General features: G+C 39.2%; 1 protein-coding gene across 3 annotated transcripts in view; it reads left to right on the top strand.

Moving 5' to 3' along the window:
- Nucleotides 1-418: 418 nt before the first annotated feature.
- The window catches only part of LOC101846126 (engulfment and cell motility protein 1), a 28,398-nt gene continuing 1,129 nt past the window's right edge, over nt 419-27,687 (top strand). For 2 of the 3 annotated variants that reach the window (XM_005096245.3, XM_005096243.3), the window contains exons 1-20: nt 419-711; nt 7,136-7,413; nt 8,798-8,838; nt 9,735-9,810; nt 10,998-11,048; nt 11,483-11,652; nt 12,409-12,508; nt 13,404-13,495; nt 14,428-14,493; nt 15,610-15,688; nt 18,040-18,090; nt 19,032-19,151; nt 19,962-20,078; nt 21,707-21,811; nt 22,439-22,547; nt 23,137-23,273; nt 24,348-24,517; nt 24,824-24,939; nt 25,859-25,960; nt 26,504-26,580. In XM_005096245.3, the coding sequence (XP_005096302.1) occupies nt 7,240-7,413; nt 8,798-8,838; nt 9,735-9,810; nt 10,998-11,048; nt 11,483-11,652; nt 12,409-12,508; nt 13,404-13,495; nt 14,428-14,493; nt 15,610-15,688; nt 18,040-18,090; nt 19,032-19,151; nt 19,962-20,078; nt 21,707-21,811; nt 22,439-22,547; nt 23,137-23,273; nt 24,348-24,517; nt 24,824-24,939; nt 25,859-25,960; nt 26,504-26,580 (1,953 nt within the window). In that variant the 5' untranslated portion in view covers nt 419-711; nt 7,136-7,239. The remainder of the gene's footprint in view (nt 712-7,135; nt 7,414-8,797; nt 8,839-9,734; nt 9,811-10,997; nt 11,049-11,482; nt 11,653-12,408; nt 12,509-13,403; nt 13,496-14,427; nt 14,494-15,609; nt 15,689-18,039; nt 18,091-19,031; nt 19,152-19,961; nt 20,079-21,706; nt 21,812-22,438; nt 22,548-23,136; nt 23,274-24,347; nt 24,518-24,823; nt 24,940-25,858; nt 25,961-26,503; nt 26,581-27,687) is intronic. The other variant, XM_005096244.3, reaches the window with a different exon arrangement.

The raw sequence follows: 27,687 nt of genomic DNA, 5'->3' as shown, positions 1-27,687 counted from the left end.
ATTATTATTATTATTATTATTATTATTATTATTGTTATTATTATTATTATTATTATTATGTTGAACTTTGTGACGAATGACGAAGATACAAAGCCGGAAGAAGACATGTACTCAGGAAATGGCAGCGCCCTCTATAGAGTAAGCAATTTCCGAGTATCGATCTATCAAAATCTTTGTACTTGTAGTCGTGCTCGTAATAGACAACCAACTCAAAGTTAATGTTTTACCTTAAATATAGTCTTTTTTTACCCTGATCAAAAATATAGAATTTGCAAAGAGAGGATAGAATAGTCAGAAACTTTTTTTGTGCTTATTTTCAGAGGAATATTGATTAAAAATAGGCACACTCTCCGAACACTTCAACGATACTTTTAGTGTAATCGATTAAGTCTGTTATTGTTCCTAAAGATAACCTGGATCAAATCCCGGAAGTAACTTCTGTTACGGAGTAGTACAACTGTTCTGAAATCAAGGGGACCGTTTTCCTGGAGAATAAACGACACGACTACAAAGTCAGCTAGATCTTGTCCCGTGCCGTTTGTGTGCTTACTAAATTCATTTTTATATCTTGGGACGTTTTCCTGTCTGCATTTTCATTTTGTCGTTTTGCAGACATGGCTTGAGCCGGATAAGTCTTGGACTCAAAATGTGATATTAGCAGCTGACCGAAACTAAAAGACTTCCTCAATTGTCGTCCCAGGCCCAGACCCGGTAGGATAAAGTGTTTTGTTACAATTTTGTTTGTTTAATAACCAGGTGCTCCCATTTTTCTTACGTAAATTTTGACAGACAATGTGCATGAAAATTAAACCGAAATATGTTCGTCACTTTTCAGAAGGAGTCTTTTTTTGGTCAATCTGCTCACTGATGAGTCGAGTCCTGATCCTGACTGCCTGACTGCTAGATCTAAATCTAGATCTAGATCTAGATCTAGTCTAGATCTAGATAAATCTAGATTTAGATCTTACTAACAAACAGACAAAGGGCGTTTAAATTTCTGTAGTTCTCTCCGGTAAGATTGAAGAATACCGGACCAGCGGACTGACTTTGCCTATGTCTCAGCCATAGGAATTCATAATTTTCCCGTTTTTAATATCTCTCAATGGAGAATCTCGGACCGGTAGATCTATTCATTAAAATTTTGTCAGGGGGGAGACCCCCCTGAACCCCCCCTCCCCCCTCCTCCACCCCAACCACTCGCCCCACCTACCCCACTTTCTCGCGCAATAATGTACGAGTGGTCCGGTATTCTTCAATCTTCCCTTCTCTCCCCCCCCTCCCATGCCCAATAATTATTCGCTGGTTTTTACCCTAAGAGTACGGGGGTTTCACTAATAAAAATGTGGTGGGGGGGGGGGGGGGGGGGGAAAGGGGCAAACCCTCCCTGAATTTTACCATAATTTGATGTTTTAAAATTGTAGATCTAGAATCAATTAGGTTTGATATCTCTCGCTCCCCGCGCGGGTATTTTTAAAAAAAAACACTTGGACTGGGGCAAGGAAAAAGTCCAAGAGGCCCAAATAAGGGGGTTGGGAACTACGGAAAAAGCGCCAAGACAAGTCTCCAGATCTAATTCTACATCTAGATTCTAGATTAGTGTATTGACTTACTAACAATATTCTATTATTATTTACCGACTGCGTACTTTACAAGAGGTAGATGCCTACTTAAAAATTTTTTTGTAGAACAGTAATTATAGAGTAGCCTGAAAACTTTCATTTGTTCTCGATGAAAACGGGTAAAAACAGATTGCTGCTCTGACATTAAAATTATGTTGTTAATCTTCTCAAGTCTTGCGGTAGATATCTAGATGTGTATGATGTGCTTACACTTTATACTTTATTATGTATTGTTATTGGTCGTGTATTTTTATATAATAATAATACTACTGCTACTACTAGGCCTACTACTAAGTTACTACTACTACTAATTAGGCCTACTACTTATTGATAGCTCCTTATTTATTCTAAAGTAAACTTATAAATCTTCTTCTTGTTCTCTTGGATGAATTTCAAGTTCTATTTAATTTACCACTGTTAGGTTTTGAGACAGGGAGCTATACTACTGCTCCAAGCTTATCTCTTGTAGTTGGGCTGTAAGGGTTTAGGGTGAAACCCCAGACGCTCTCTGGCAAGCCAGCCTCAACCAAGTCAACTCCCCGTCCTTGTCGAGCAGCCTGGGGACCCCTGCTCTGTGCATAGGAGCAGGGGTTGCAGACAGCTCTGGCCAGGAGGTACCATAGCCCTGTGAGGTGCAAAGTGAGCAACGACCCTTCGGCTCGTAGACGGGTCCATACGCATCCACCATTATGGTAGGTCTGGCGTCACAGCAGGCCGACCTGTTCATTCAGGAACTCACTGTCGACATCTTCTTCCCTCCCTCTTGTGGGAGCTCTACAGACGGGGCATGGTACCCTCAGACTGCCAGATGACTCATTGTGAGATGTCTCTGCAGACCCAGAAGGCCTTGTAGCTAGCTGTAAGGAATAGGCTGCCTGGAAACAGATGACGTTCCCACAGATATCCTGGCAAAAGCTCACTGACCCATGACTTGACGATCCTCTGTCTGAGTAGATTTGGCGATCCTTTGGATTATTCTGCCCCATGAACGGAAATCAAATGGTGATAGCAGATAGCCAGGAGACGGCAGGTGGCGGGGATTGGGCAAACGCAAGCTACGCTTGGTGATGTGGACGACTCACTGTGGAAGGAACGCGTTACCCCTTACTCAATGGGACCCCTTACTGGACTGCTCAGATGATCATTTGTCATTGGTTGCACTTTGTGGCTCCCATCCCTCAGAAATAGAGTGTGCCTACACCCCCCTTATAATTGTCTACTATCCTAAGAAATCCCCGTGAAGGTTGATGGAGAACAGGACAGTGAACATTGCACCTTTGTTCTCTTGTGACAAGATGTTTGGGCACAAGCCAGTGTCAGGACAAGACTACCACTTACCTGAGATCCTACAGGGATGCATACAAGCCTTTAAAAACCCCCAAGCAAATAGAATGCCTCTACGACAAATGAAACTATACGAGCTCGGGTGTCGCCTCGGTTATCAAGGTCCGCGCTCTCTGCCTTCACCCGGGGGCGGGAGTGACAAGTCAGCTACTGGGACCCACACTGCAGGTATAGGGGCCACAAGCAACACACAGACACCACAGACTTCCCAACCTACAGACACACAGACATTGAACATACTCCAACTGAACATTTCATCACTACAGAACAAGAAAATGGAGCTTGCAAAGATGCTGTCAGACTTAAAAATTCATGTAGCCCTGCTACAGGAAACCCAACTACCCAAGCGGATAGAGTTCCATTTGACAGGCTACACAATGTACCACTGCAAGTGCACCAAATGTCAAGGTGTCGCAACCCTCATCCGGAATGACACCGCCGCTGAGGTTTCTCACCCAGAAACCGATGACGAGACTGACATGCAGGAAGTGAAAGTGCAGCAGTCGGATGGAACAACCTATACCATCTACAATGTATACTGCCCACCAAGAACTACTCTCCAGCTCAACTTCCCGAATACAGACCACAAACATACTATTCTTGCAGGAGATTTCAATGGACACTCTCCACTGTGGGGTTACAGCGATACAGACACGACAGGAACAGTTCTAGAAGAACTACTGAGATCAAGCAACCTCATTTCACTTCAGAATGACAAGACACCTCCCACCCTACTTCACAGAGCCAGCGGAACTCTCAGCAGACCAGACTTGACCTTGGTCTCTGCTGACCTTCACCCGCACTACTCCATGACTGTCCTAGATGACATAGGAAGTGACCACCGCCCAATCCTACTGCAGATATCCAGCAACAGGAAACAAGAACGGATCAACCCCATAAGACGCAGTTGGAACTACAAGAAAGCAAACTGGGAGCTCTACCAACAGAAATCGGAAAGTAGACTCCTGGAAGTATGCACGACCAACCAAATTGATGAGTGCTACAAGGACATCACCACAGAACTAAAGACATCTGCAAAGGGAGCGATTCCAAGAGGAAACCCAAAGACGTTCCGCCCTTATTGGGGACAAAGAACAAGAACAACTGACGAAGGCCAGAAAGAAAGCCAGACGGCGTGCTGAGAAGAACCCAACAGCCGAAAACAGAAAGCACTACAACTACCTGACTGCCAAGGTAAAGCTGAAGAGCAAAAGTGTGAAAAGGAAAACATGGAGAGAACATTGTGGAGAACTAGACCTTCGTAAGGATGGGAGGAAAGCCTGGAACCTGCTCACCAATCTCTCAGGTACAAAAAGAAGGAAAAACCCCACCCCAATGAAACCAACTGAGAAAGGAGAGACATGCAGAGCTGAGGTTATGAATAAATACTTTGCTAGCATCAACAAGACAGGAAACCAGAACAAACTGAGCCACACAATAAAGCAGCTGACCAAAAGGGCAGAACGGACTCACAAGGCAAACCTGGAGGTGTTTGAGAAGGAGTTTACTCTGACGGAATTGAAGGCAGCCCTCAAAAAGCGTAAAAAGAGAAAGGCCCCAGGACCAGACCACATCACCAATGAGATGATCCTCAACCTGACAGACTCTTCCCTCTCCATACTCCTGGATTTCTTCAACAGGACCTGGAATGAGGGACAGCTCCCAACAGAATGGAAGAAGGCAAACATCACACCGATACTGAAGAAGAACAAACCAGCAAGCCAGCCTTCAAGCTATAGACCAATCTCTTTAACATCATGCCTGGGTAAGGTCGTCGAGAGAATGGTCAACGACAGACTGTACTGGTGGATGGAAAACACCGGCACAATCAGCACATCACAGGCAGGATTCAGGAAAGGCAAAAGAACTATGGACCACCTCATCAGATTTGCTCAGAAGACCAGCGATGCCTTTCAAGATAAAGACAATGTTGTGGCTGTCTTCATCGACCTGAGGCAGGCGTACGACCGTGTGTGGAGACAGGGACTGTTCTTCAAAATGAAAAAGCTTGGGATAGCAGGAAGGATGTACAGCTGGATCAAGAACTTTCTGTCTTGCAGAACTATCCAGACATCATGTGACAGCAAGATTTCTGCACAGGACACTCGAGGAAGGCCTTCCACAGGGGTCAGCACTCAGCTGTACCCTCTTCCTGTTGTTTATGAACAACCTGCCAGATGTCATCTCCTGTCAGAAAGCACTCTACGCTGACGACTTGCTCATCTGGAGCAAAGGAAGTGACATGAGAGCACTGAACCAAGCCATCAACACAGACCTGACTACTATCTCGTCCTACTGCCAGCTATGGAAGATGGAGATCAACACAGACTGTTTTTGGACTATTCAGCCTCAAAAACAAGGTTACAGCAGGTCAGGTAAACCTTAAGATCAATGGAACCAACATCAAACATGAGGACTATCCCAAGTACTTTGGTGTACAACTGGACCGAATGCAGTCTCTCAAAGAGCATTTAGGCGAGCTGACCAAGAAAGCCACCTCCAGACAAATCTTCTGAAACACCTTTCATCACTCAACTGGGGAGCTGACAAAGCAACCCTCCGACAACTTTATATAGGGTGTGTCAGATCTGTGATTGACTACTCCCTACCACTACAATCCATAGCCAGCCAAAGCTCTTTGGCACAGCTTGACAGAGTACAGAACCAAGCACTCAGATTTGTTTGTGGTGCGATGAAGACCTCTCCTACTAGCGCCTGCGAAATCCACACCAACATAGAACCACTGGACCTCAGAAGAAAGAGTGCTACACTCGAAACCTACGAAAGATTTGTGCGACTAGAAGACACAAACGAAAACAGAAAAATGGCAGATGAGTGGGAACCAAGAACACGCATCCAGAAAACCTCCTTCATGTGAGAAGCAACAAAACTACTGAAGGAGTTTGACCCACCTGAGAACAGAGAACCAATCACCAACATCAGCAGCGAACCTCCATATTGGCAAGCACCAGAAATCACAATAAGGACGAGACTTCTTGTGACAAGACCACACCAGAAGAAATCCTAAGAAGTAGTGCCCTAGAGACAGTGGACTCGTATGCTGAAACCCCTATTCATGCATACACAGATGGATCAGCAACAAACGCTACACGGAATGCTGGATACGGATCCATCATCAAATAACGAAACAACCTTGAAGAGAAGAAGCAGACCCAACTATTTGGCCCATGTGGAACATACAGCTCCAACTATGACGCAGAGAGAGTTGCCATAGTAAAGACCCTGGAGCAGATCACCCAAGACTTTTTTGAAGGTGCAGCAACACCGGGGGATGTTGTTGTCTTCTCTGACTCAATGTCAGTACTCCAAGCCGTCGAGGGAGGAGGAGACTACAGAGGTGACAGGAACATTCTCAGCCTTGTAAAACAGATGTGCACTACCTATGGCGTCCGGGTCACACTGCAGTGGGTGCCTGGCCATTCTGGAGTACCAGGGAATGAGACTGCAGACCAACTATCAAAGACTGGAGCAAGCCTGCCCCAGACAGACACAGTTGCCTCTTTACAGGCCTGCAGAGGGATCATCCTTGCCAAAAGCAGAGACGAGTGGCTAAACAGATGGGCCAACGCAGAAACAGGAAGGTCTCTCTTCGGGTACATGGACAAACCCAACCCCAAAGACCCATCGAATCTCTTATGTAGAGCTGATCAGACTTTGATCTTCAGAGCTCGCACAGGACACTTACACACCAACAAGCACATAAATAGAATTAACCCCATGTGGGAACCCCATTGCAGACACTGTGACTACCACAAGGAGACCGTTGAACATCTTCTCCTTCACTGCCCAAACCTGGCAGTTCTTCGACGCAGGCTCCTACACACACCTACAGACTTACAAAGCCTGCTCTACTCTGGCGCTGACCAGATGACAAGGACATGTGGTTACTTGAGGGAGGCATTGCGCTGCCAAGAGCGAAATGCTCGCAGCTAAAGGGATTTGAAAACAACAACAACAACAACATCTCTTGTGGTTATAAAAGACAATGGTGTCAGTGGAAGTACGGAAATCTCTAAAAATATTGTTTAAAATGTGTTCGGTGAAATTGCTTTGTATTTTCTTTGTTTTAGAGCCAAGCCATTGAGTTTAGCTCTTTGAAGAATTAATAATTATACTTTAATATGTTTTTAATATTTTGAATTCTCCCACAGAGAGGATGTCCGTGATGTGCATTGTGTGAAATTCCGGTAAACACTGCTATACACTACGCCCACATTTTGATGTGTACAGTTTGTGAAGCTAATTATTGTTTATAATGCCAACTGGAATGATGAAGGACCCAGACAGGACTAGCACGATGTCGACCGCTAGCTATGGACGTACCCTGCCGACCACTCCAAAGAAAAACACAGACGCTAATATAAAAAAGGTGGCTGTGACAATGCCAGAGAGAGACACAGCTGGAGGTCAGCTGATCGAGTTTGATCAGGTATTTTGGACTGTTTAAAAATATTGCATTTTTTGCATTTTTTTTCTGAATTTTGATAAGGTATATTGTGTATGAAAATAATTAATGCCTTTCAAGCCTAGCAGTCTTAATTAATGATGGTTGAATTGTAAAATTTTTATGGCTGTGTCTGTTAAGTTCAGGGTTAAAAAGGAAGAACAAGAAAAAGAAAGTACTATCTTTCAGTATTCATTCTGCTTCGGCTTATCTTCCCATAAATTTGTCCTGCCTGTGTTAGCCAAACCTTTCTGCTTTCCCTTCTTTTCATTCTTTTCTTCATCCTTCAAACTCGACTGTTCTGTTTTTGAATGCTTATCCTCCTGCTGCTTTTAATCCTGATTCTACTGGGGGTTGGAGGGCCCCACTGGTACTGGGGTTGGTTCTACTTTTCCTGCCTGTCCTTTCTTTATTTATGTTATGTATCTAGTTTGCACCAGCACTGAGTTGTAGTAAACATTATATAGTTATATTGTGCAAAAGTCAAATTTTTTATTGATTGAAATGATTTTGGTGTGTAGTTGGAGGGTACTACTGGCCTCACCAGAAGAATAGAGAGGTACTACTTCCTGCATGCTTGTATTCCTTCTTTTTTCTAATAGTCTTGTTTTGTCCCAGAGCTGAATCTAAGTAAACATAGCCGAGTAGCAGAACATCTCTTTTTTTTTAGTATATAAGCCCATCCTCTGAATGGGGTAAGTACAACGTAATACCTCTACAACCCCCCCCATCCCACACCCAAATCCACACCCACCCACACACACACCCACCCACACGTACCCACGCTCACCGAGTTATTGGTATGTGCCTTGGTAGGTCCTACTTTTTCCTGTCCCTCTGTTGTTTTTGCTGGTCTGTCTCACTTTTTCCCCTGCACAAAATAACTGCTATTTTTGTGTCAATGTATTTTTACTCAATCAAACAAGTACCAACCTGCTTTCATTCCTTATGGATTACTCTAGGCTTTCAGTGCTCTCATCTTTCCTGGAGGCTTGTACTGTTCCCTCCCCGTTTTCCTGCTACTTTTAGTTACTTGATCTCGTGCTTGTTGATTACAGGGTGGGTAGTTGAAGGGCGTCACAGGTAGATTGTTCTTTTTTTTTTCTGTCTTTTCTCTGTCTTACCTTTCCTCTGTGCAAAAATGACTATTACTGTGAGTCAATGAGTGCTTCTCTTTTCTCAAACAAACAAAAATTAAAATATGTGGTAATTGCAGACATGCAGAGATAGCTCATTCTCTTCTTGATAGTTGAATTAAAAAATATAACCATTTTTGGTTTTATCTGTATTGTTGATGGTAGTGTGTTATTTCAGTCCTGTTCTTTCAAAAAATATATTTAACTTAATTTTTTTCCTTTTCCTATCACAGAAACGTCCACTTGAGTCTATAATTCAAGAGATCTGTGAAAGGTATGGTATATTTGTAGTCAACCCTTTTGTTACTTTGTGACTTTTTGAACCATTGCGATATAATATTTTTTTATTCATGAGTTTCATTTGTACAAGTGTTTTTATTAGATATGCTTTAGTGTGGGGCACCGTGTCTGTTTTGCATTTTGTTGCAATTTATTACCTCAAAGAAGTCACAACACCAAGATCGAATTTTCACAATGTTTCTCCAATCTTTTGTTGATTGTGTAATTTGTTCTGTTTTAGTGCTTTCAGGCTTAAATCGTAATAGAGGTTAGTACTGGAGAGTGTCTTTCGATCCTATACTGATATCTGTATGACATGGTGGCTTGGTGGGTGTCACTTTTAGGTCCAACATTTTTTTTCTTTTTCACCTCATTGTCTCTGTCTGACTGTGTGACCTTTTTCTCTGCACTAAACAACCTTTGTTAGGTCGATGGGAATCTGTTTACTCAAACAAATTAATCTCATGCCTGAAGGTAGGTTCGGCATTTTATGAAATAAAATAGATTTGTAACTGGTGTTTGTTCAGTTAAACTTCAGAACTATTCCATCATGAACGTGTGTCTCAGGGAGACCCTCAGTAATTTGTGTAAGTTTTATGTAACTCATCATCATAAGGTAAGTGACTAAAGAATAAATGGAATTGTAATCAAGATACTAGTAGTATGCTATTCCATTTTAATTTGATTAAGATTTTAGAGCGGAGTTAGAGTTCTGTTTGTATTGAACTTTAAAAAATAAGTTTAATGTTGTGTTTATAGGAATCGAAATATATACCTGTGTCCTTATGTTGACTGTTTTTGTATCTGTTTGGTTCTAAGCAGAGAAACAAAACATAAATTTGAACTTTTATATGACTTGTAACATGTTCTTTTTTTTTTTGCTATCCACAGATGGAATCTTCAAGATCCATCCACCTATGCACTGAGATTTAATGAGCCTGATCAAAAATTGTACATTACTGAAAAGGTGTGGGTTTTTGTTTGGTTTTGAGCTTATTCCTGCTCAAAAGTTTTTTTTTCTTTTCTTTTTGTTACTGTTTGTATAAAAGTCCAGAAAGGATTTCAATAGTGTCTGCTGAGGAAGACTGTGGTATACCACATGTCATCCCTTTTGATTTATCAGTTTTTTGTTCAAAGCTGCATTTTTCTGTCATGAAAAGCAGGGCTTTGATAAGAATAGATAATTGACATTATGTTGTAGCCCTGATTTTATATCATTTGAGGAAAATTAGTCGGAGCTGTCATCTACAGTTAGAATTTATTCTTACTTCCACTGAGCTTCTTGGAATGTCAACACAAGACGGTGCATTGTAAGTGCTCTGGAGATTGAACTTAAGGGTGGCCATTGTTGGTGAAGAGTGTAAGAAGGATGAAGAATGTAAACAGGAGGGGGCTAAGTAAGGTATGGATCACGTTGGTCTTCTTGTTGTCGTGTATCCTCTAACTGCTGAGCTTTTGTCCCTCATCCTGTAGACCCAAGCCAAGTGTGTAAATTGAGTTGGCATCTAGGGAGCTCAGATGAACTGGTCCTGTAGACTTAGTGAAGAGGCCAGGAATGAAGGGGTTAACTTTTTTGTCTTGCCAGTTTGCTCTCACTTGGAAATGATAAGGCTATATAGACAGAGAATAACTTATTCAAAGAACTTTAATGAAGTCAGCATGGGATTGCCACTAATAAAAATAACTTGAAAGAGACAAAATGTCACAAATGCAGTTTCTAGGGACCTTAAGTTGACATCTGGAATACAACATCCTGCTCTTACTAGAAGAAAAGATAGTAAAAGATGCAGAAGTAGATCAAGAATAAGGTACTTTAAGAACTTGAGCAAATAGTTGACAGGGAAAGAACAGGATGTGTATAGGTCTCTTTGAGAGACCCTGAGCAGATAAATGAAAATGAACGGTGGATCATCATTGCTCATGTCTATATCAGATGCGACGCAGGGTGCTCATATGACCTTATGCAGTTGCGAGCACAATAAAACTCTTATTAAACAAGAGGCAACGCTTGAAGAAGAAAAAATAATATACTGTAATTGTGCCAATGCTTTCCTTCAAGTTTGATGAGATTGAATATTGGGGGAAAGTGTTGCGGTCTTTCTCTAGATGTCATAGCATTGCATGTATTAACCCAATATCTTGTGTGTGTTTCAGAATCGCAAGGACATAAGAGATGGTCAAGTTTTGAATTTGACCCCATCTGCTGTAAGTAAATTCCTCTTTTTATTACTTTTTATTTTAGTTGTGTTTTTTAATAATTTTTAACTTGTACTGCGTTCTGATTACTGTTGCACAGGAATATATTTGGTCCATATCTTTTCTGATAAGTTTGTCTAAATTTTACATGGATTGCATGGAGAGAAGTAGAATGGATATTAAAGGAAATTAACAGCTATGTTCAATTTGAAAAGCCTATTTTTTTTATTTCAAGTCTTTCTGAATGCAAGGGTTATTTAAATCTGATTCTGCTGTAATAGTATTTAGGAATCTGTCATTTGTCATTTCTTACTCGGTGTTATTTATGACTGCCTGGCTTTCCCTAACCCAGGCCTAGTTAACTATTTTTGTGTGGATATCCTTTTCATTCTAACGAAGCAAAAACGAAATTATTGTGCCTTATCAATGTATTCTTTTTGCAGGCTCAAACTGCTGAAAGAATCAAGTCTGCCCTGAGTGGGTCGAGACTGGAAGATAAGAATGCAGCTTTACGTCAGTTGTCCTTCCTTGCCTCTGATATCACTTTTGCTGAGGAGTTTGTCAAAATACGGGGCCATCAGATTGTCATAGACATCCTTACAACAGGCAATTTGTGAGTAAAGATTGCAATGTCACTCTGTTATCTTCAAAGAGATTAAACTAGTTTGGCTTTTCAAGAACTGCTGAATCATTTTTTTGTAGTGCGTTTTCTTTCTGTCTCTAAAAAAACCCAAACTTGTATGGCATTAAATTCATTGTTATATTGTTAAGAAAAAAAAGGCTGGTTTTCTCATAGTTTTTGTATTTCATGCAGGATAACTATATGCCCTTTGGATGCTTGTTTTGAGTCACATTTGTTTCTGAGTACGCCAATAAGAATGCTGCAAGGATGAGTATTTTATCTCTGCAAGCCATAGGCTTGATGAGTACCTTTGATACAGTTTAAAGAATTGTAAAAAATACTGTTTTGCATTTTCTCAAAAATGGATTAGCTAAAAATGTAGTGTTTTTTTGTTCTATTTAGTTTAATGTTGCTTTGCTTTTTTTACTTAGTGTTAACATTGAATAGAGACCGGGTCATTTGTTGCTTTTTTTTTTTTACAATGTTCTATTGCTTGTTGTCTTCAGAGACAACAGTATTTTGTCTGCTAGCTTTTGCTCATTTTTGTCCTTTCTGTTGGTGTAATTTGTGTATTTGGTGTATTGTTTGAATATATATTTTTGTGTTAAATTATGTATTTATGTATGTATTTTGCCATTGTAACCCAGATTTCCCCACAGGATCCAGTAAATTGTTATTTTATTATTTTTTGTTTTGTTTTCGTTCTGCTAAAATATTTACTTTGGTATTTCCATGTTTCATTTACAGCAAAGGAGATTCGCTGGCTTACACACTGAAATCTTTTGTCTGCCTGATGGAGCACAGCATCTTGTCTTGGGATATATTGGAGCCGGAGTTTATCAAACGGGTACGTTGATGCATCGATGGTGTTATGTTATGACCGTGTTGCTGGTTTCTTGAAAAATTGTCAGCCCTTTTTATTTAAATAATGAGAGGAGACCCAAAAGTCAGAACAGTTCTAGAGCATGGTGACTCTAAGTACTTATTGTAGATCTGCAGATTAACCTTAACAATGGTTTTGGAGCAAAAGAGAATTGATCTTTTTCTTCCAGTGATACAGACACATCATGACACCATGAGTATGTGTCCCTTTATGATTGTAGTTGTGTGTATAATAGCAAAGACATATAATTTGACTACACAGCTGTTAACAGTTTGGTTTATCCTGCTAAATATACATGTATTAGTAGAAAGTAATAGATCTTTGCGGTTAAAATGTTTCTTTTTCCTTTTGAATTTAGGAAGTTGATTTCATTTTGATTGACCAGCGTCTGTGGTGTGATGGTGAGGCTCCTGGCAGTTACACATTGAAAATATGAGTCATATATCTTCTTTGGGGGATGGTATTTTATCTAGTAATCCCTGTCTGCTGGGATTTTATATCATTGCTTTGAAATATCAATCTACTTCTTGGCTCTGTTAGAAAAACTTGATCATTATCCTTTTGGAATGCATGTGGAAAGTATGTTGGTCATGTGTTTTAAAGGTCCTTGCTTTCCCTCATGGACACAAGTGTATGCATGAATGTACTGTGCCTTTATCCTACTGGGTCCTTTATGCACGCCTTAGTGTCAGGTGGTGCAAGTCTAGCAATGGACTCAAGGGACCTCAGGTATACGGGTCCTTTAAGGCTCAGGGAGTTAAGGCTCAAAGTATTCAGTAAACATGACAGTAGAAGATGACACTCAACAGTTTGATCACATTATGCTATATATTGTTTTTTTCCTATATCTGTCTCACAGGTAGCGGACTGTGTCAATGTGTCAGCTCATCATCTTGACACCTCGTGTCTCCAGTCAGCCTTGGACATCTTGGAGTCTGTCGTCTTGCACTGGTGGGTTTGAATGATTATTTTTTCTTACACATATTGCTAAAAACAAGTGACAAGGACAAATGGAATTTCCTGGACACATGAATCAATATGAAGGCATTTAACGTCTTGCTCTTGGAAGCAATAGAATACATAGCAGTAGAAGCAGAGGTATACCAAGAATGAATGGCTTTGAGAACTTGAACAGATGGGTGATGGAAGTGGACCAGGATAATATCTATAGGTTTTTGAGAGCATCGGAAGAGAGAAATGAGGGGAGCACCATGATCCTCGGTGTCTCTTTCAGTTTTGACACAGAGTTAAAGAAACTTACCAATATTATCGCATAAGTTGATTGTGAAAGTAGCGTTTTGATTGTTGACAGAATTACACTGTCGACCTTACTTTGTAGCAAGGAGGAAAAGTGTAAAAATTATCATTAGCTATACAAGGTTTGGATATTTTGTGTGTGTGTGCTTGCATAGATCCTGACCAGGCTCTCTATCATACAGCAACCCTGCGATCCTCCTGGGTTATGTGATGAGTAAGTAATAAGTTTACATAGACACCTAGTAGCAGCTGTGTCAGTTTGTGCATTTGCACATGTTCATTTATTAAAAATTAATGTTGGTATTAGACAACTTTGACTTTGTGTTCGTGGAAGAGTAGGCACTTTAAAATCACTGAACGAAGCAGTGGGCAGCACTGAAATGTGATCACTGCTCTTTGTATTTATTGGAATTACCTTTTCTTTACTGTTTTGAGAATTTGTGTGTGGTTTTTATTATTACTATTGACTTAAAGATGTTTGCAATTTAAGAAAAGTGACAGAGTCGTGGAAGGGAGTATTAATGACATTTTGTGAAGCAGCTTTTTCATGACTTATTTGCTATATGAGTACACACTTTTCTTATTGTGATCAAACAAAGTATGGTATTGACCTATTTTGTCTGCAGCACAAATCGACAAAGTGTTGTGGAGCAAGTGGTGACCCCGGTGAATGTCATTCCCCATTTAGAAAGGTTTGTGATTTGTCTCCTTATTTTAACACAAGTGTTGAGCTCTTTTGACTTTCAGTTTGTATTTTTTTTTACTAGTGTTATGTGAAAACTTCTGATGTCCTATCTTTAAAGCAAAATTGTAATTATGTTATATGCCCCCATAAACACCATTAAGATAATGATTTTTAAAGGCTTGTTGTGGAAACACAAAAAATTTGAAATTGAGTTTTGCCAAATCGTATTATTCTTGTATTGTTGTAGTTTAACAGATCAGCAGATCAGTAAGAATTGTTTCAATCAGTTAGCAAAATTCTTAACATATAACATATGATGCTCTTTTGACTTAAGCTTTTGGAGCCTTAGATATATTTACTTTGCAATGTGTATCGAGCAACAATGGTAATTCTTGCCTTTTTATTTGATATATTCCAGTTTTTCTTTTTTATCCCTCTACTATGTGTCATTTACCTTGTTTTAACGTGTGGTTAAGTCTGCATCCGTCATAGGCTTCTGTAATATAGTATTACATATATATGTGAGGCATTGTGGTGAAATCAGGCGCTCGTCAAAATAATGAAAACGAAGAAAAAGGTGGGTTTTTTTTACCAGTTTGGTTTTTTTTATCGACATTTTGTTTTTCGGCTAAACATTTTTTATGTTCATATGAAAACACATTTACATGTGAGTTTTATGCAAAACCCTTGTTTAAAGGCACAAAAATATGTAATTTTTAGTTTTCAAAAACTTTTAAGATATTGAAGTTACCAAACTTTGGCGCCCATTTTCTCATTAATTTAACCACTGGAACCAGGCGACCCCCACCTCCTTCAATTGCAAAAGTCTCGACTTCTATTCGTGATATATGAGTATTTTTTTCACGGACAGCAAGGCAAATGAACAAACTTTAAAATGATACCAATAACTCTACATGTCCAAAAATTGACGAGCGCCTGACTCCACCACGTCGTGACACATATAGTAGAGTTTGCTGTTGAGTGGGGATATGCGCTGTACAAATGCTATTTTTTCAAATTAATATTATTTTTATCTTATTATTATTGTTGTTGTTGTAGTTGTTATTATTATTATTATTACAATTATTAATATTATTATTATTATAAATTTCTTTCTCTTCAGCTCCAGTCCAGAGGTGCAGAAGAACGCTATAGCCTTAATCAACGCCTTGTTCACGAGAGCTGATGAGATGAAAAGAAAGGTAATGAATTACAGTTGTTGCGCATGTGTGCTGCAGTTGTGCCTTTAGGTGTCCTCTCAAAGGACAACATTGTTCTGTAAAGCCTGAAGATGATTTCTGGTTTACTAAACTATCGGCAAGGCTTTCCATTGTTGAAATGAATTTCTGATACTGAAGTTAAAGGTAGCCTTTTTTTAAAAAACAGTTTATGTTCCCTCCCCTGTGTTTAAGGAAAATACAGTTCTAATGTTGTTATACATTTTTTTGTCTTCTTTTTTTTTTTGTGTTTTAAAAAAATGATCTTATGAAGAGTGTGGTGCGGGCGGAGATTGAGAATTCCATTATGTTTACCCTTTTATTAGCATACAGATAGACTTATCCAGACCCAGATGGATGAAACCCTATCTTCAAAATCAGTACTTGAGGAAGGACTCCCACAGGGATCTTCTTTCAGCTGTACCATATTCCTTGTCTTCGTCAATGATGTTTCAGATGTTCTCAAAACAGAAAAAACTCTTTTTGCTGATGACCTGGTCCTTTGGCAGACTGGAAACTCGACAACAATAAGCAGACGAAGACTACAAGATGATCTAAATTCCCTAGGAACCTATTGCCGTTTATGGAAGATGAAAGTAAATTGCGAAAATAACTCTAATCTGTTTTTACGAGAAGTATAACCTTGCAAATGCAGAAATCCCTCTCAAAATAGATGGTATCAACTTGAAAAAGGAGAATAACCCAGTCTATCTTGGAGTACAACTTGACAGCAAGCTCAACCTGAAACAACACACCAACAACCTTAGGAAGAAGGCTATGAAGAGACTTAATCTCATCAAACGACTTGCCAGTACCAACTAGGGATCAGACAAGAACACCTTGAGAGGCCTCTATTTAGGATGCACTAGAGCTGTTTTTGATTATAATCTTGTTCTACAAAACATTTGCAATAAAACTACAAAGAACTCAATGGACACCATCCAAAACCAAGCTCTTCGTCTTATCTCTGGCGGAATGAGATCCTCACCGAATGCGGCCTGTGAAATCCACACAAATATTGAGCCATTAGAAACTCGAAGAAAACGGGCAGCTAAAGAAGTATATGAAAGATCTAAAAGGCTAGAAAATAACCACCCAAATAGAATTCTTGTTGACAAGTGGAAACCTAATCAAAGACTAAAAAATACAAAATCTGTACTAGACACTGTCCTCAATCTCCAAAAAAAAACATCACCTCCCTGAAAGATGAGAACTTCTGGAAAGAGTTCCCTCAACTCTCCCACCACATCTCACCATAGCAAAGCCGGAAATTAGGAAAACACTTTTGGACAAGAGCAATAAAAACACATATCCTGTGGCACTAAAATATTCTGCCCTTGAAACAATTGATTCCTATCCACCGACATGGATCCACTCATACACTGATGGGTCTGCCTTTAAGGCAACAATCAACGCTGGATATGGGTCAGTGATCAATTTTCCAGTGGGACAAAAAAAGAAGTCTTTAATTCCAGCGGGTCCTTCTGCTCCAATTTCATTGCTGAACAACAGGCTATCACCAACACAGCAAACTACATCAACTGCTTGTTTGACATTAACCCATTTGCTACCACAGACATCGTTATCTTTACAGACTGCCTTTCAACACTAGAAACACTTGAGAGTGGGACTGATGTGAACAAAGATATATTGCACCTGATTTGGAGTCTACATAATTTGATAAGTAGGCGCCAAGTCAGAGTAGTCCTACAATGGATTCTTGCCCACACTGGGATACCGGGAAATGAAAGAGCTGATGCTCTGGCTAAGAAAGGAGCTAGCCTCCCTCAGCTGAAATTCCTACTAATTACACCACCTGCTGCCAAATGATCAAGTCAAACCTCAAGGAAAACTGGATGAATGAATGGGCAACAGGTACGACAGGAAGGATGATGTATGGCCACATGAATAAACTACTGGTCAAAGATCCAATCAATGAGTTGAGGAGGGGAGATCAATCCATAATCTTCCAACTTAGAACACAACATGTACCCCTCAACCAACATCTCAACCGAATTGGAGTAAAGCAGTCTGCTGCCTGCCCACTATGTGACTACCGCTCAGAGACAATGGAACGTCATCTGTTCTTCTGTAGAAAACTAACTGATTGAAGGGGATGTTTTCTTCCCAAGCGACCCCACATATCTAATTGCCTCTACTCCTCAAGACAACAATTAGATTAGACATACAGCTATTACAGAATGGCATCATGAGGAAGAGTTAATGCTTAGATGCTACTGGATCGTTAACAACAACACCAAACCTTCTATTATAATAAATATGCAGTGGTGTAGATTAGCTTATATGTTTACAGAGTTTTTGTCTTTTTGTTTCAGAAAATTGCAGAGAGTTTGCAGTCTAAAAGTATGAGAAATGTCATTTTGAGTGTGAGTATGACAACACCTTTGTTTCATTACGGGTGGGATTTTCACAGAATCATTGTGTGTCTTTATTTAACGTTACTACCAAAGTAAACGTAGGCAGCCGGACCGGCGTCTGTTGTGGTATAGAAGTTAAGCACTTTGCCATCACACGTTGAAGAGATGAGATTGATTTCTGTGTTGGAAGGGATTTCTTTTTTTCATTGAGAATCTGTCTGTGGGATGTACTACCCCTGGTAGCCTGGGTTGGGCCTGACAAGTGGGGGTCAAAGCAGCCTGCCTCCTAAATGAATTAAAGTATAAAGATGAGGGCGTTAAACATATATATATATTTATTACAGACAGCTGATGTGTGCGTGCCTGATGAAAGGTACCTTAGGATGCGTTTACTCGAACTGAGATACAAGGCAACAAAGGGCAAAAATTGAGTCACATTAAAAACTTATTCTTTAGCTATCTGTGTGTTTATTTTATGTTAAAAATGTATTTTTGAAAAAAATTTTATTTTTGGGACACAAGTCATCTTATGTAATAACAGAGATTGTGGGAGAACATTTTCTGTCAGAGCCTACATTACAGAGGGTTTCTACGACTCGTTCATAAAAACAAACCCCATTACGCTGCATACCTACATTTTAGAGTTCACCATCTTTCTCTGTCTCTAAGCTGAGTTATAAGATCATAATATGTAATTGTAAATGCAAATGCTTTACGCCCCCAGTTTCACTCATTTTGTAGGTGGTCTGCTTCATCCTTTTCTGTTGAAGACAAAATGGGCTGAAAAGAATAAGACATCTCTATGAGCAGACTTAGACCCTGCAGTAGAAAAAAAAAACCAAACAAAATATCAGAAAAACCTCCCCTCCGAAGCAAATTCAAATTCACATTTTGAAAAGAAAAAAAATTCGAGAACAAGTTCTCTCATCCGTCTTTTTTTCTTCTTTTAGAATGTGATCCGGGGTCAGATTGTGGGAGCTGGCATGGCTCATGAGCTGTACGTGCTGCAGATGTTGCTGCTTAATTTGAATGAGGACAGAATGAGGATGGGAGTGGATCCGCATGACCAGGTCAGTGTCTGCAATCATGTGCTGTTTTGTGTTTGGAGTGTTTTTTGTTGTTGTTTGTATGTGTAGAGTATTCTTTGTATGTTGAGAGCATTCTTATTTGCTGTCTTTGTATGTTAAAGTGTTCTTTATTACTGTATTGTACGTATAGGGTGTTCTTTGTTACTGTATTGTATGTTTAGAGTGGTGTCAGTTTCTGTTCTGTATGTTTAGAGTATTCATTGTTGCTGTTTTGTATGTTTAGAGTGTTCATCGTTGCTGTTCTGTATGTTTAGAGTATTCATTGTTGCTTTTTTGTATGTTTAGAGTATTTTTGTTGCTGTTTTGAAAATGAACAGGTTTTTTTTTTTCTTTTGTGTGTGGTACATTTAGAGAATTTTATTGTTGTTGTTTTGTATGTTGAGAGTATTCTTGGGGTGGTTACAGGGTGCTCAGTTGTGGTTTGCTCCTTCTTTCATATCAAGCATCTTTCTTATCTCTCCTCCTTTTTTTCGTTCTCTTGTAACACCTCTATTCTTTGGCTTTTATAATATGACCTTATTGTGCTGCAAGTTCTGTAAAACTCTTACTAAAACTAAAACTAAAAATCTTATCTTGTCTCTCCATGTTCATTTTTTTGTATGTTACTCTCAGTAAATTCCCAAATCTTAGCACTTTCATGATCTATTTTTGTTGCAAGTACTGAAACGCTCTCCCTAATACTTACTTATTCCGGTGTATTCTTAGGTTTTTTTTTTTAATGTTTAAGGTATTCTTTATTAGGGCCTACTGTTTTGTATATTTAGAGAATTTTGTCCCCCTTTGGCCATACAGATGGTACTGCGGGAAATTGAAGAGCTGCGAAGGATTGCATTTGATGTTGACCCCAACATCAACTCTGTACGAAAGTCTCAAAATGCAGCTGAGGACTACAAGAAGCTGGGGTTTGAGGTAACTTTTTCAATCCTTAACATTTTCTTTAACTCATTGCTGAGAAGAATAAGAATACTCGTATCCAGGCAGTCTGACTGCGAGAAAATCAGAATCCCTCTGTGTCTCTCTAAAACTTGCTCCAGTCCACTAATTCCAAGTTTTAAAAAAGCTACTTTAGAGTTACCATTCATACACCTCCGCATGCTTATTTTCTGATAGTTTTGTCGCATTATGGAGAGAAATTTTTAGCAGTTTTAGTGTAGGTATGTAAATTTGTGGGTGTGGCTGGAAATGGGTTAAAATACTTTCAGATTTTGGAATTTTTTTCTTTTTTGTACAATATAAGTTTAGGTTGCCTTATAGTATTGATGCTGGACTTCAATCAGAGGTCAGTGTTGTAGCAGCAGTAAATTCTGTGCTTGTATCAATGGAAATAATTTGTTGCTTGACAGCCTTTTCCATAAGAACGAATACCAGTCGTCTCAGCCTGAAAAAGGGGGATGCTTTGGCAGATTTCTTTGGGCACAACTCAGTTCCCACCCTTTGGCTTCTCTTGTTTATGATATGATGAGATAATGACCTGTCGGGGAGGCAGACGCCTGAGAGAAGATTTAAATGTTTGCTTAAAACAAATAAATCAAATATAATGTGTGTGTGTGTGTGCCTGTGCCTGTGTGTGTGTGTGTGTGTCGATGTGTGTGTTGGTGTGTGTGTGTCTAAGTTGTATGCATTGTTTTGAGGCAAGGGAGAACCAGAGCTCACGTGCATGCTTAGTAGACAAGTGAAATTGGGCAAGTAGCTCATTCCAACCCCTCTCTCTTCACCTCACCCTGTGCAAAGCATGATAAAACAACTCAGCAAAGTTGATTGCTTAGTGCTTAAACTGGTTTCTCTGGCTGATTTCTATTTTTACATTGAGTGTTCCAAGGCGGAGACCATTTTACTTTTGATCTTAATGGAAGTAAATTCTGTGTATCAATGTAAATGGGCATAACCTCAAGTGTACCAATGTTAGCGGAAATGACTTGTTGTGTTACTCACACAAGTTGTAATCCTATTCCTAGCTTTGTTGCAGGTGGTTTATATATGTCAATGTTAGCATTTTCAGCATAAAAAGATAGTTTTCAAGCTGTGAGCATATATTATAACTACCAAATTTAAAGATAGGAATGATACTTTTGTGTATGATGATGCCGTTGCTGTACAGGCAAGCAGATATAATTAATGAAGATAAAAAGACGAAACTATATTGCAGCATGTAGCCAGGAAAACTGCCAGCTATTTTAGCTAGAAGAACAGTTAACAAAAGTAGCTTGTTATGTCATAACTTTTGCTGCAGGTGGTCGGAGGTATGTCGTACTTCTCTTGTTTCCCGCTGATGCTTCTGTTTATGTTGGGGTTTTTTCCTTGCTCTTAATGACCTTTATGCGAGTGGTTGGAGGGCGCCACTAGTAGGTTCTACTTCTTTACGTTCCCTTGTTTCTGTCTGTCTGTCTAATTTTTTCCCCTCACTAAGTTACCATCTTTGTGTTGATGTGCTTCTCTTTACTCAAACAATGACCTTTATTGTGTCAGTGTGCTCCCTCTTTACGTACACAAGTTTTTTCAAGACAACAAGTGTTAATAGAAGTTACTTCTGTTCTCAGAAAGCAGAATCACCGGTGGAGGACTTTGCTGCGGTTCCTCCTGGCTTGTTGGCTCTGGATGTGATGCTGTACTTTGCCAGGAACCACTGGGAGAACTATGTCAAGGTCAGGACAGCTGTCAGGGTTTCTGGGATAACTGACTTGTTTCTTTCCTCTGAAGAGTCAGCCTTTGCCCACATAATCACCTCCTGTGAATTTTATTGTACACCAAGTTTTTTTCGCATGTGACTTGAATTCGTGATTTTTAAGAAATTCACGAGATGTTCACGAAATTCCCAATGTGTTGCTGCAGCGGAACACATGACACTGGGCAGCTCAGATTGTGAATTCAAAATGTCCATGAAAAAGAAAATGTGCAAAACGCCCCCCACCTGGTGTTCAATGTTTTATTAAGAAATTATTGTTGCACTGAAACTTTTTTTACATTTTTGTCGTTTTTGATCTGAAGATGATAGTGTTCTAAAGTAGAAATGTCCAAGCTTTTACATTTGTTTTTAAAAAAAAAGTTCTACCTCTACCAGATTTTAACAACATGTACGAATGATGTAGATTAAGACAGGAGAAAGAGCTCTTTTTTGAAAAATAACTATATCTCAGACATAATAGTCCAGCAGGTTGTATTTATATTTCTGATTTATTCAAAATCATTTAAATTGTGTCAATAAGGGGTAAAATAAATTCTTTTAATGAAATGTTGAAGCTCTAACAGAAATTTTGAATTTCTATTTCCAGGTGGTGTTGGAGAATTCCACAAGGGTTGATGAACACGTTTGTCCGTTTGTTCAGGCCAGCAAGAGGTTGACCCAGATTCTGTGCGAAGTTCTGCATATTGGAGATCAGCGTAATACATCTTACTGAAATTTTATCCTCTTAAGTTTTTTGTTTGTATGACTCTTTGGTCTGGTCTGTGTGTGGTTGGAGTTCTGTTTGCTCAGCTTGGGTTGGTACTGAAAGGCAGGCTTGATCTAGACTGTGTTAAAAGGGGCTTAAATCATTTACTATCATTGCATAGGCTGAGTTAGAAGCAAAGCACACTGTCAAGAACATTATTTTGGTTGCTTTGCTTAAACCTCTTTCAAAGCTTCTGGTATGTTTAATGAAATCTATTTTCGTGCAAACACTTTTATAAAGTTAAAAAAAAAATTGTGCTATGATTGTGTGCTTTACTTCTACCTTTAAATTTGATTTGTTTTGAGAGTTCATATGTTGGTGGTTGGTGGGTTCTCTGGTGTGGTTTGCACCTTCTTTGCTATCAAACATCCTTATCTCTCCTCCTTTATTTTTTTTGGTGTTTATTACTCTCTTGTAACACCTCTAATCTTCGGCACTTGTATGACCTTATTGTGTTACAAGTGTAGTAAAACTCTTACTAAAGCTATAACTTATAGTTAATGTCTTTCAACAAAAAACTTCTTTTTTGGTCTTTTCAGCTTCTGAAAATGGAGATACGTACTACGTCATGTTTTTCTCCCATGACAAGCCATTTGAGGAGTTTTTCAGCATTAGCATTCAGCTTTTGAACAAGACTTGGCGGGAGATGAAAGCTACCACCCAAGATTTTGCCAAGGTATACAACGTAACTGTACTGATTAGATTTTAGTTTTTGTGGTGTGATTGTGTGATTTTTCATTATGCAGACAGCCTCTATTATTAAACAATATTGTCAAATGAACACAAGCTGACAGTTCTCTATAAGAAAGCGCCTTCGACCATCCATGAGCTATTTTAGAGACAACAGCATCGGTGTCATAAAGATGTTTTGCTTTTTTTTTTTGAGATAAAAGTTTTTAATAAAACAATTTTGCTCCTATTCATTATCTCCAAAACAAATCCCTCCTTTTAAATAGCATGAAACACTCAATGATAAAGATATTGACAGCAGCGTTTTTGAGTGTTTTTTTTTCGTATTTCAACCAGCAGAGGAAATCATCATATATTGTGCCGTCTTTGATATGGTTCTCTTCTTGCTAGAGTAGTTGAATTTTAAAAAGCAACTGAAGGAGCTTATTCACATTTCACAGGCAGAATTTTCCTCTAAAAATGTTAAGCTTAAACTTAGTGCTTTGTGGTAAAAATGATGTAAAGTTTATCGTGCACTGGCACATTTTCTATCCCTGCCCTCAAATGTGGGTGGTTGGAGGGTGTCACGGGTGAGTCCTGCATCTTCACTCTTTCTCTTTCTTTTCTGTCTTCTAGTCTTTCTCTTTTCAGGCACTTTATTGTGGTTATCTTGTCAGAGTATTTCTCTTTTGGTAAACTGAATTGAATCTTAATGCTATCTGTGTTCATTCCTAAATAGAACTAAAACACCTAGATTAGTGCCAAGGAGAATACTCATTTCCTGGTAATATCTCCTTGTGGATAAATGACAAAACTGTTAATTTTGAAAAAAAGTTTGACGCAAACCTGTCCAACTTTCCTTAATCCATGTTCGTCAAACATTTGTGAAATGGATGTTATCTCATTTTTTATACATTTGCTAGGTACATGTACGTTAAGATTAAAATTATTCAAATCATAGTGATTGCCATACTTTTACAGAAAGCACTCTTGACTGCTATGGTTTTTAGAAATTTGCCAGGGTTACTATGGTGCTGAACAAATTGGTTCTTTATTTATGACCTTTTTTTGTCCTTGATAGGTTCTGGAGGTAGTGAGGGAGCAGATAACCCGAAGTCTTGACCTGCTACCGTCGTCATTTGAGACATTCCGCTCCAAGGTCAACTCACTCACCTACAATGAGATCAGCAAAATCAGGGAGAACGAGCGGCGAGAAAAGGAGGGCCAAGGTGCCCAGCTTAAGCCAATCATGTAAGTTATGGATTGAAGCTATTTTTTTAAAATCTGGGGGACATGTTGCAGATTAATTGCTGTAGTGTAGATTAAAATGACAAATGGCTGGCTCAAAGTACTTGTTAACTTTAATTTTAAAGGTGAAGATGGATTAGTAGTGAAGGCTTGTACAAGCAATGAAGATTAGTGGTTAGGGGAGGTAATTATTTCCTATATTTTTTAAAGTTCTTTTACCAGGAACAAAATAGGTTCTCTTAGTGGGCTTCGAAGTAAATATAGATCTTGTTGAAAGACGCTTAAAAAAAAAAATGATTTCCTCCTCAGAGAGCTGAGAGAACAAATAGCGCCAGAGATCAGAGAGCTGGTTCAGCAACAACGTCTCAACTACCTCATGGCTGGGACTCGGTTTGCTAAGTACACCAAGGATGGAAAGTGCAAAGGTCAGTGGGGACACCACAAAAGATCTGTGGTCACTCTCACCGCGTTTATTGTTATTTGTCTTTGCCTTCTAAGCCACTTCAGGGAAATGTGAACACACACTTTTACAGCAGTAGAGCGCCATCTCTGTAGAATTTGCCAATAATTGTACTTTTAACTCTGTATAAAAACATTTTTTAAGTCTTGGCTGCTTTTTCAAGCATTGGCAATTCCGTTTTGATGAAATGAATTTATCTGTATTTTGATTTTTAAGTCTTTCACTACAAGGGGGTTTTCCTCACCACGACCGGGCCCTATCTATGGCTTACTTTCTGATTCTGCCTACCGTCGAACAAATTAAAGATTTTAAAGTTCAATTTTCAATATTAGCCACATGTGTAATATACGGAAGTAAAGGGGAAATAATGACCTATCTCAACATGCTGCTAAAAACGATCATTCTTCAGCCTAAGATTTCAGATTTGATTATTACAAAAGTAGGTGTGGTTTTGAAGCCGGAAGTGGAGAACCATGAAACACGGCTTGTGGAAGTGAAAGAGTTAACATGTCAGAATGGGAGGTTGGAGCGAGCCACTGATAGGTTCTATTTCTTTATCATTCCTCTGTGTTATCCACCTGTCCATCTTGCTTCATCCCAGCACAAAACAACATTGTATTGAGATGATTCTCTGTACGGTACTCAAATAAAGAAAGTACAGTCAACATACCTGATTAAGTGAAACAAAATTATCTTGGTTTTTATGTGCTTTCTAAGTTTTTCAACTTATGAGATCTGATGAAATCTTTACTATACTTGTTTTTGTATGCTTTATAAATTACATTCATTTTGATGTTCTTTCCATGTTGTTCAACTTAAGATCTGGTGAACTGCGTGAAATTATTTTTGTATTGTCATTTGATTTGCTTTGCTTTTCTCTCCAGACAAGTTTTGGTACTGGATGTTGTCTCATAATTGCAAGGCTCTTCACTATGGAGATTGCAGGGAACAAGATACACCCACTTTGGAGCAGTTGACGAATAAATGTAAGAGATTGTTCCTGTGTGTGAGTGAATGTATCTGTGATATATGTATCTCTATGTGTGTGGGGGGTTGGAGGGTGCCATTGGTAGGTCCTGCTTCTATTCTTTCCCCTGCACGAAATGGCAATTTTATTGCACTTTCTTTTACTGAAAGAAACAAATACACAAGTCTCTATGTCTGTGTTTGTGAGTTTGTCACTCGACTATATTGCTCTTCACTTCTGAGACTGTTTGGAACTGCAGACACCCAGCCTAGAGCAGTGAGCGATTGAATTTTAAATGTAACTATGTTCTCCTGTGTAGTCTTTCTGTGTTGGGGGTATGTTTTTGTCTTGGATGGTTGGCGGGTGCTCTGGTGTTGTTTGCTCCTTCTTTCTTATCAAACGTATGCCATCTTTATTTCCCCTTCTGTTCTTTGTATGTCACTCTCTTGTTGCACCTCTAATCTTTGACACTTACATGACCTATTTGTGTTGCAACTGTTGTTAAACTTTTGCTAAAACTATAGATATGTCTTGATCTTATTAATCTTCTTTGACGTTTCAGTGCCCCTGGCAGATATCCAGAAGCTGGTGACAGGCAGAGAGTGCCCACATGTCAATGTCAGGGACAGAGGCCGCAGAGTAAGTTTACTTGTTCTTTTTTTCTGTCCAGGGATATATTGTTTTGTCTTGGTTCATTGTTTGATTTTTTAAATATTGGTTTAAGCTGAATTTGTTTTATCTTGGCCTCATGTACAATTGTTTTATATTGGTCTGGCATACAAAACAGTGGGGGCTCTCGTGGTCGAGAGGTTATGGTGTCTGCCTCTCATGCAATAGGTCTGGGGTTCGAGTCAGGGTGGCGATGGACAATTTTATTCTCTAAAATTTTCTCTTTTCGCCTCCTTTCCTTCTCTCTATCAATGTTGTGTCGTCTCCTCTGGGCTCCTGACTCTTTCTGCAGCCTTTTAACTGCTTCTCCTTGGTTCCTTCTTACTGCTGTCTTTCAGCCACACCCTGATCTAAGGGTAGGTAAGATCTAACACCTAGTCTTTTCAGATAAGGGCGAAAAATCCCGGAGGTCCCGTGTGCAAGTTGCGAAAGTTAAAATCCCTAGGTAGTCTAAAATCGATTAAAGTAGGCTTCGGCCGCCACTCGGACCAAATGAAGAATTTCCTACCAACTGAAAAATGTTTAATGTGTTCTGCATGCTCATATGACAGTTGTGAGTTCTGTAAAACACTAACTAAAAAAAACAAAAAAAACAAAACAACTATGTTAAAAGCACTACTAGTGGCTGATTTTTTTTTCTTCTCATGCTTTGTTTTTTTCCTTTCGCATTTATGCCAACCTATTTCAGCTGTCATGGCTTTCAATTTGTGCAGTGTTTACCCTCCAGGATAATGGTAAATGTAAATGGTAGTGATTTTCATGACAAGTTGGCCTTAAAAAACCGCCTCATGGCTGTCACTCGCTTCAAAAGTTTTCCTCCAGCCTGTTCTCAGACTGAGTGTTTATGTTGGATCATTGCTAAAAAAGCAGTAAGGCGATAATGCTGCTGACCAGAACAGTAAATCTGATGCTGTCATGTGACAGTGTGTTGTCCATCTTACTGTTGACATCAGCTGCCAGGGTCTTATTGTTTTGGAACTCGAGGAGGGAATATTTTGCTCGAACTTATACAATAATGTTGGCGATTGAAAAGTATTTTATAAAAAGTCGATTTCGTACGTGTAGATAGTGACCATA

Source organism: Aplysia californica, unplaced genomic scaffold (genome assembly GCF_000002075.1).
Source record: "Aplysia californica isolate F4 #8 unplaced genomic scaffold, AplCal3.0 scaffold00124, whole genome shotgun sequence".
Taxonomy (NCBI): domain Eukaryota; kingdom Metazoa; phylum Mollusca; class Gastropoda; order Aplysiida; family Aplysiidae; genus Aplysia; species Aplysia californica.
This window is presented reverse-complemented; position numbering and strand designations above follow the sequence as displayed.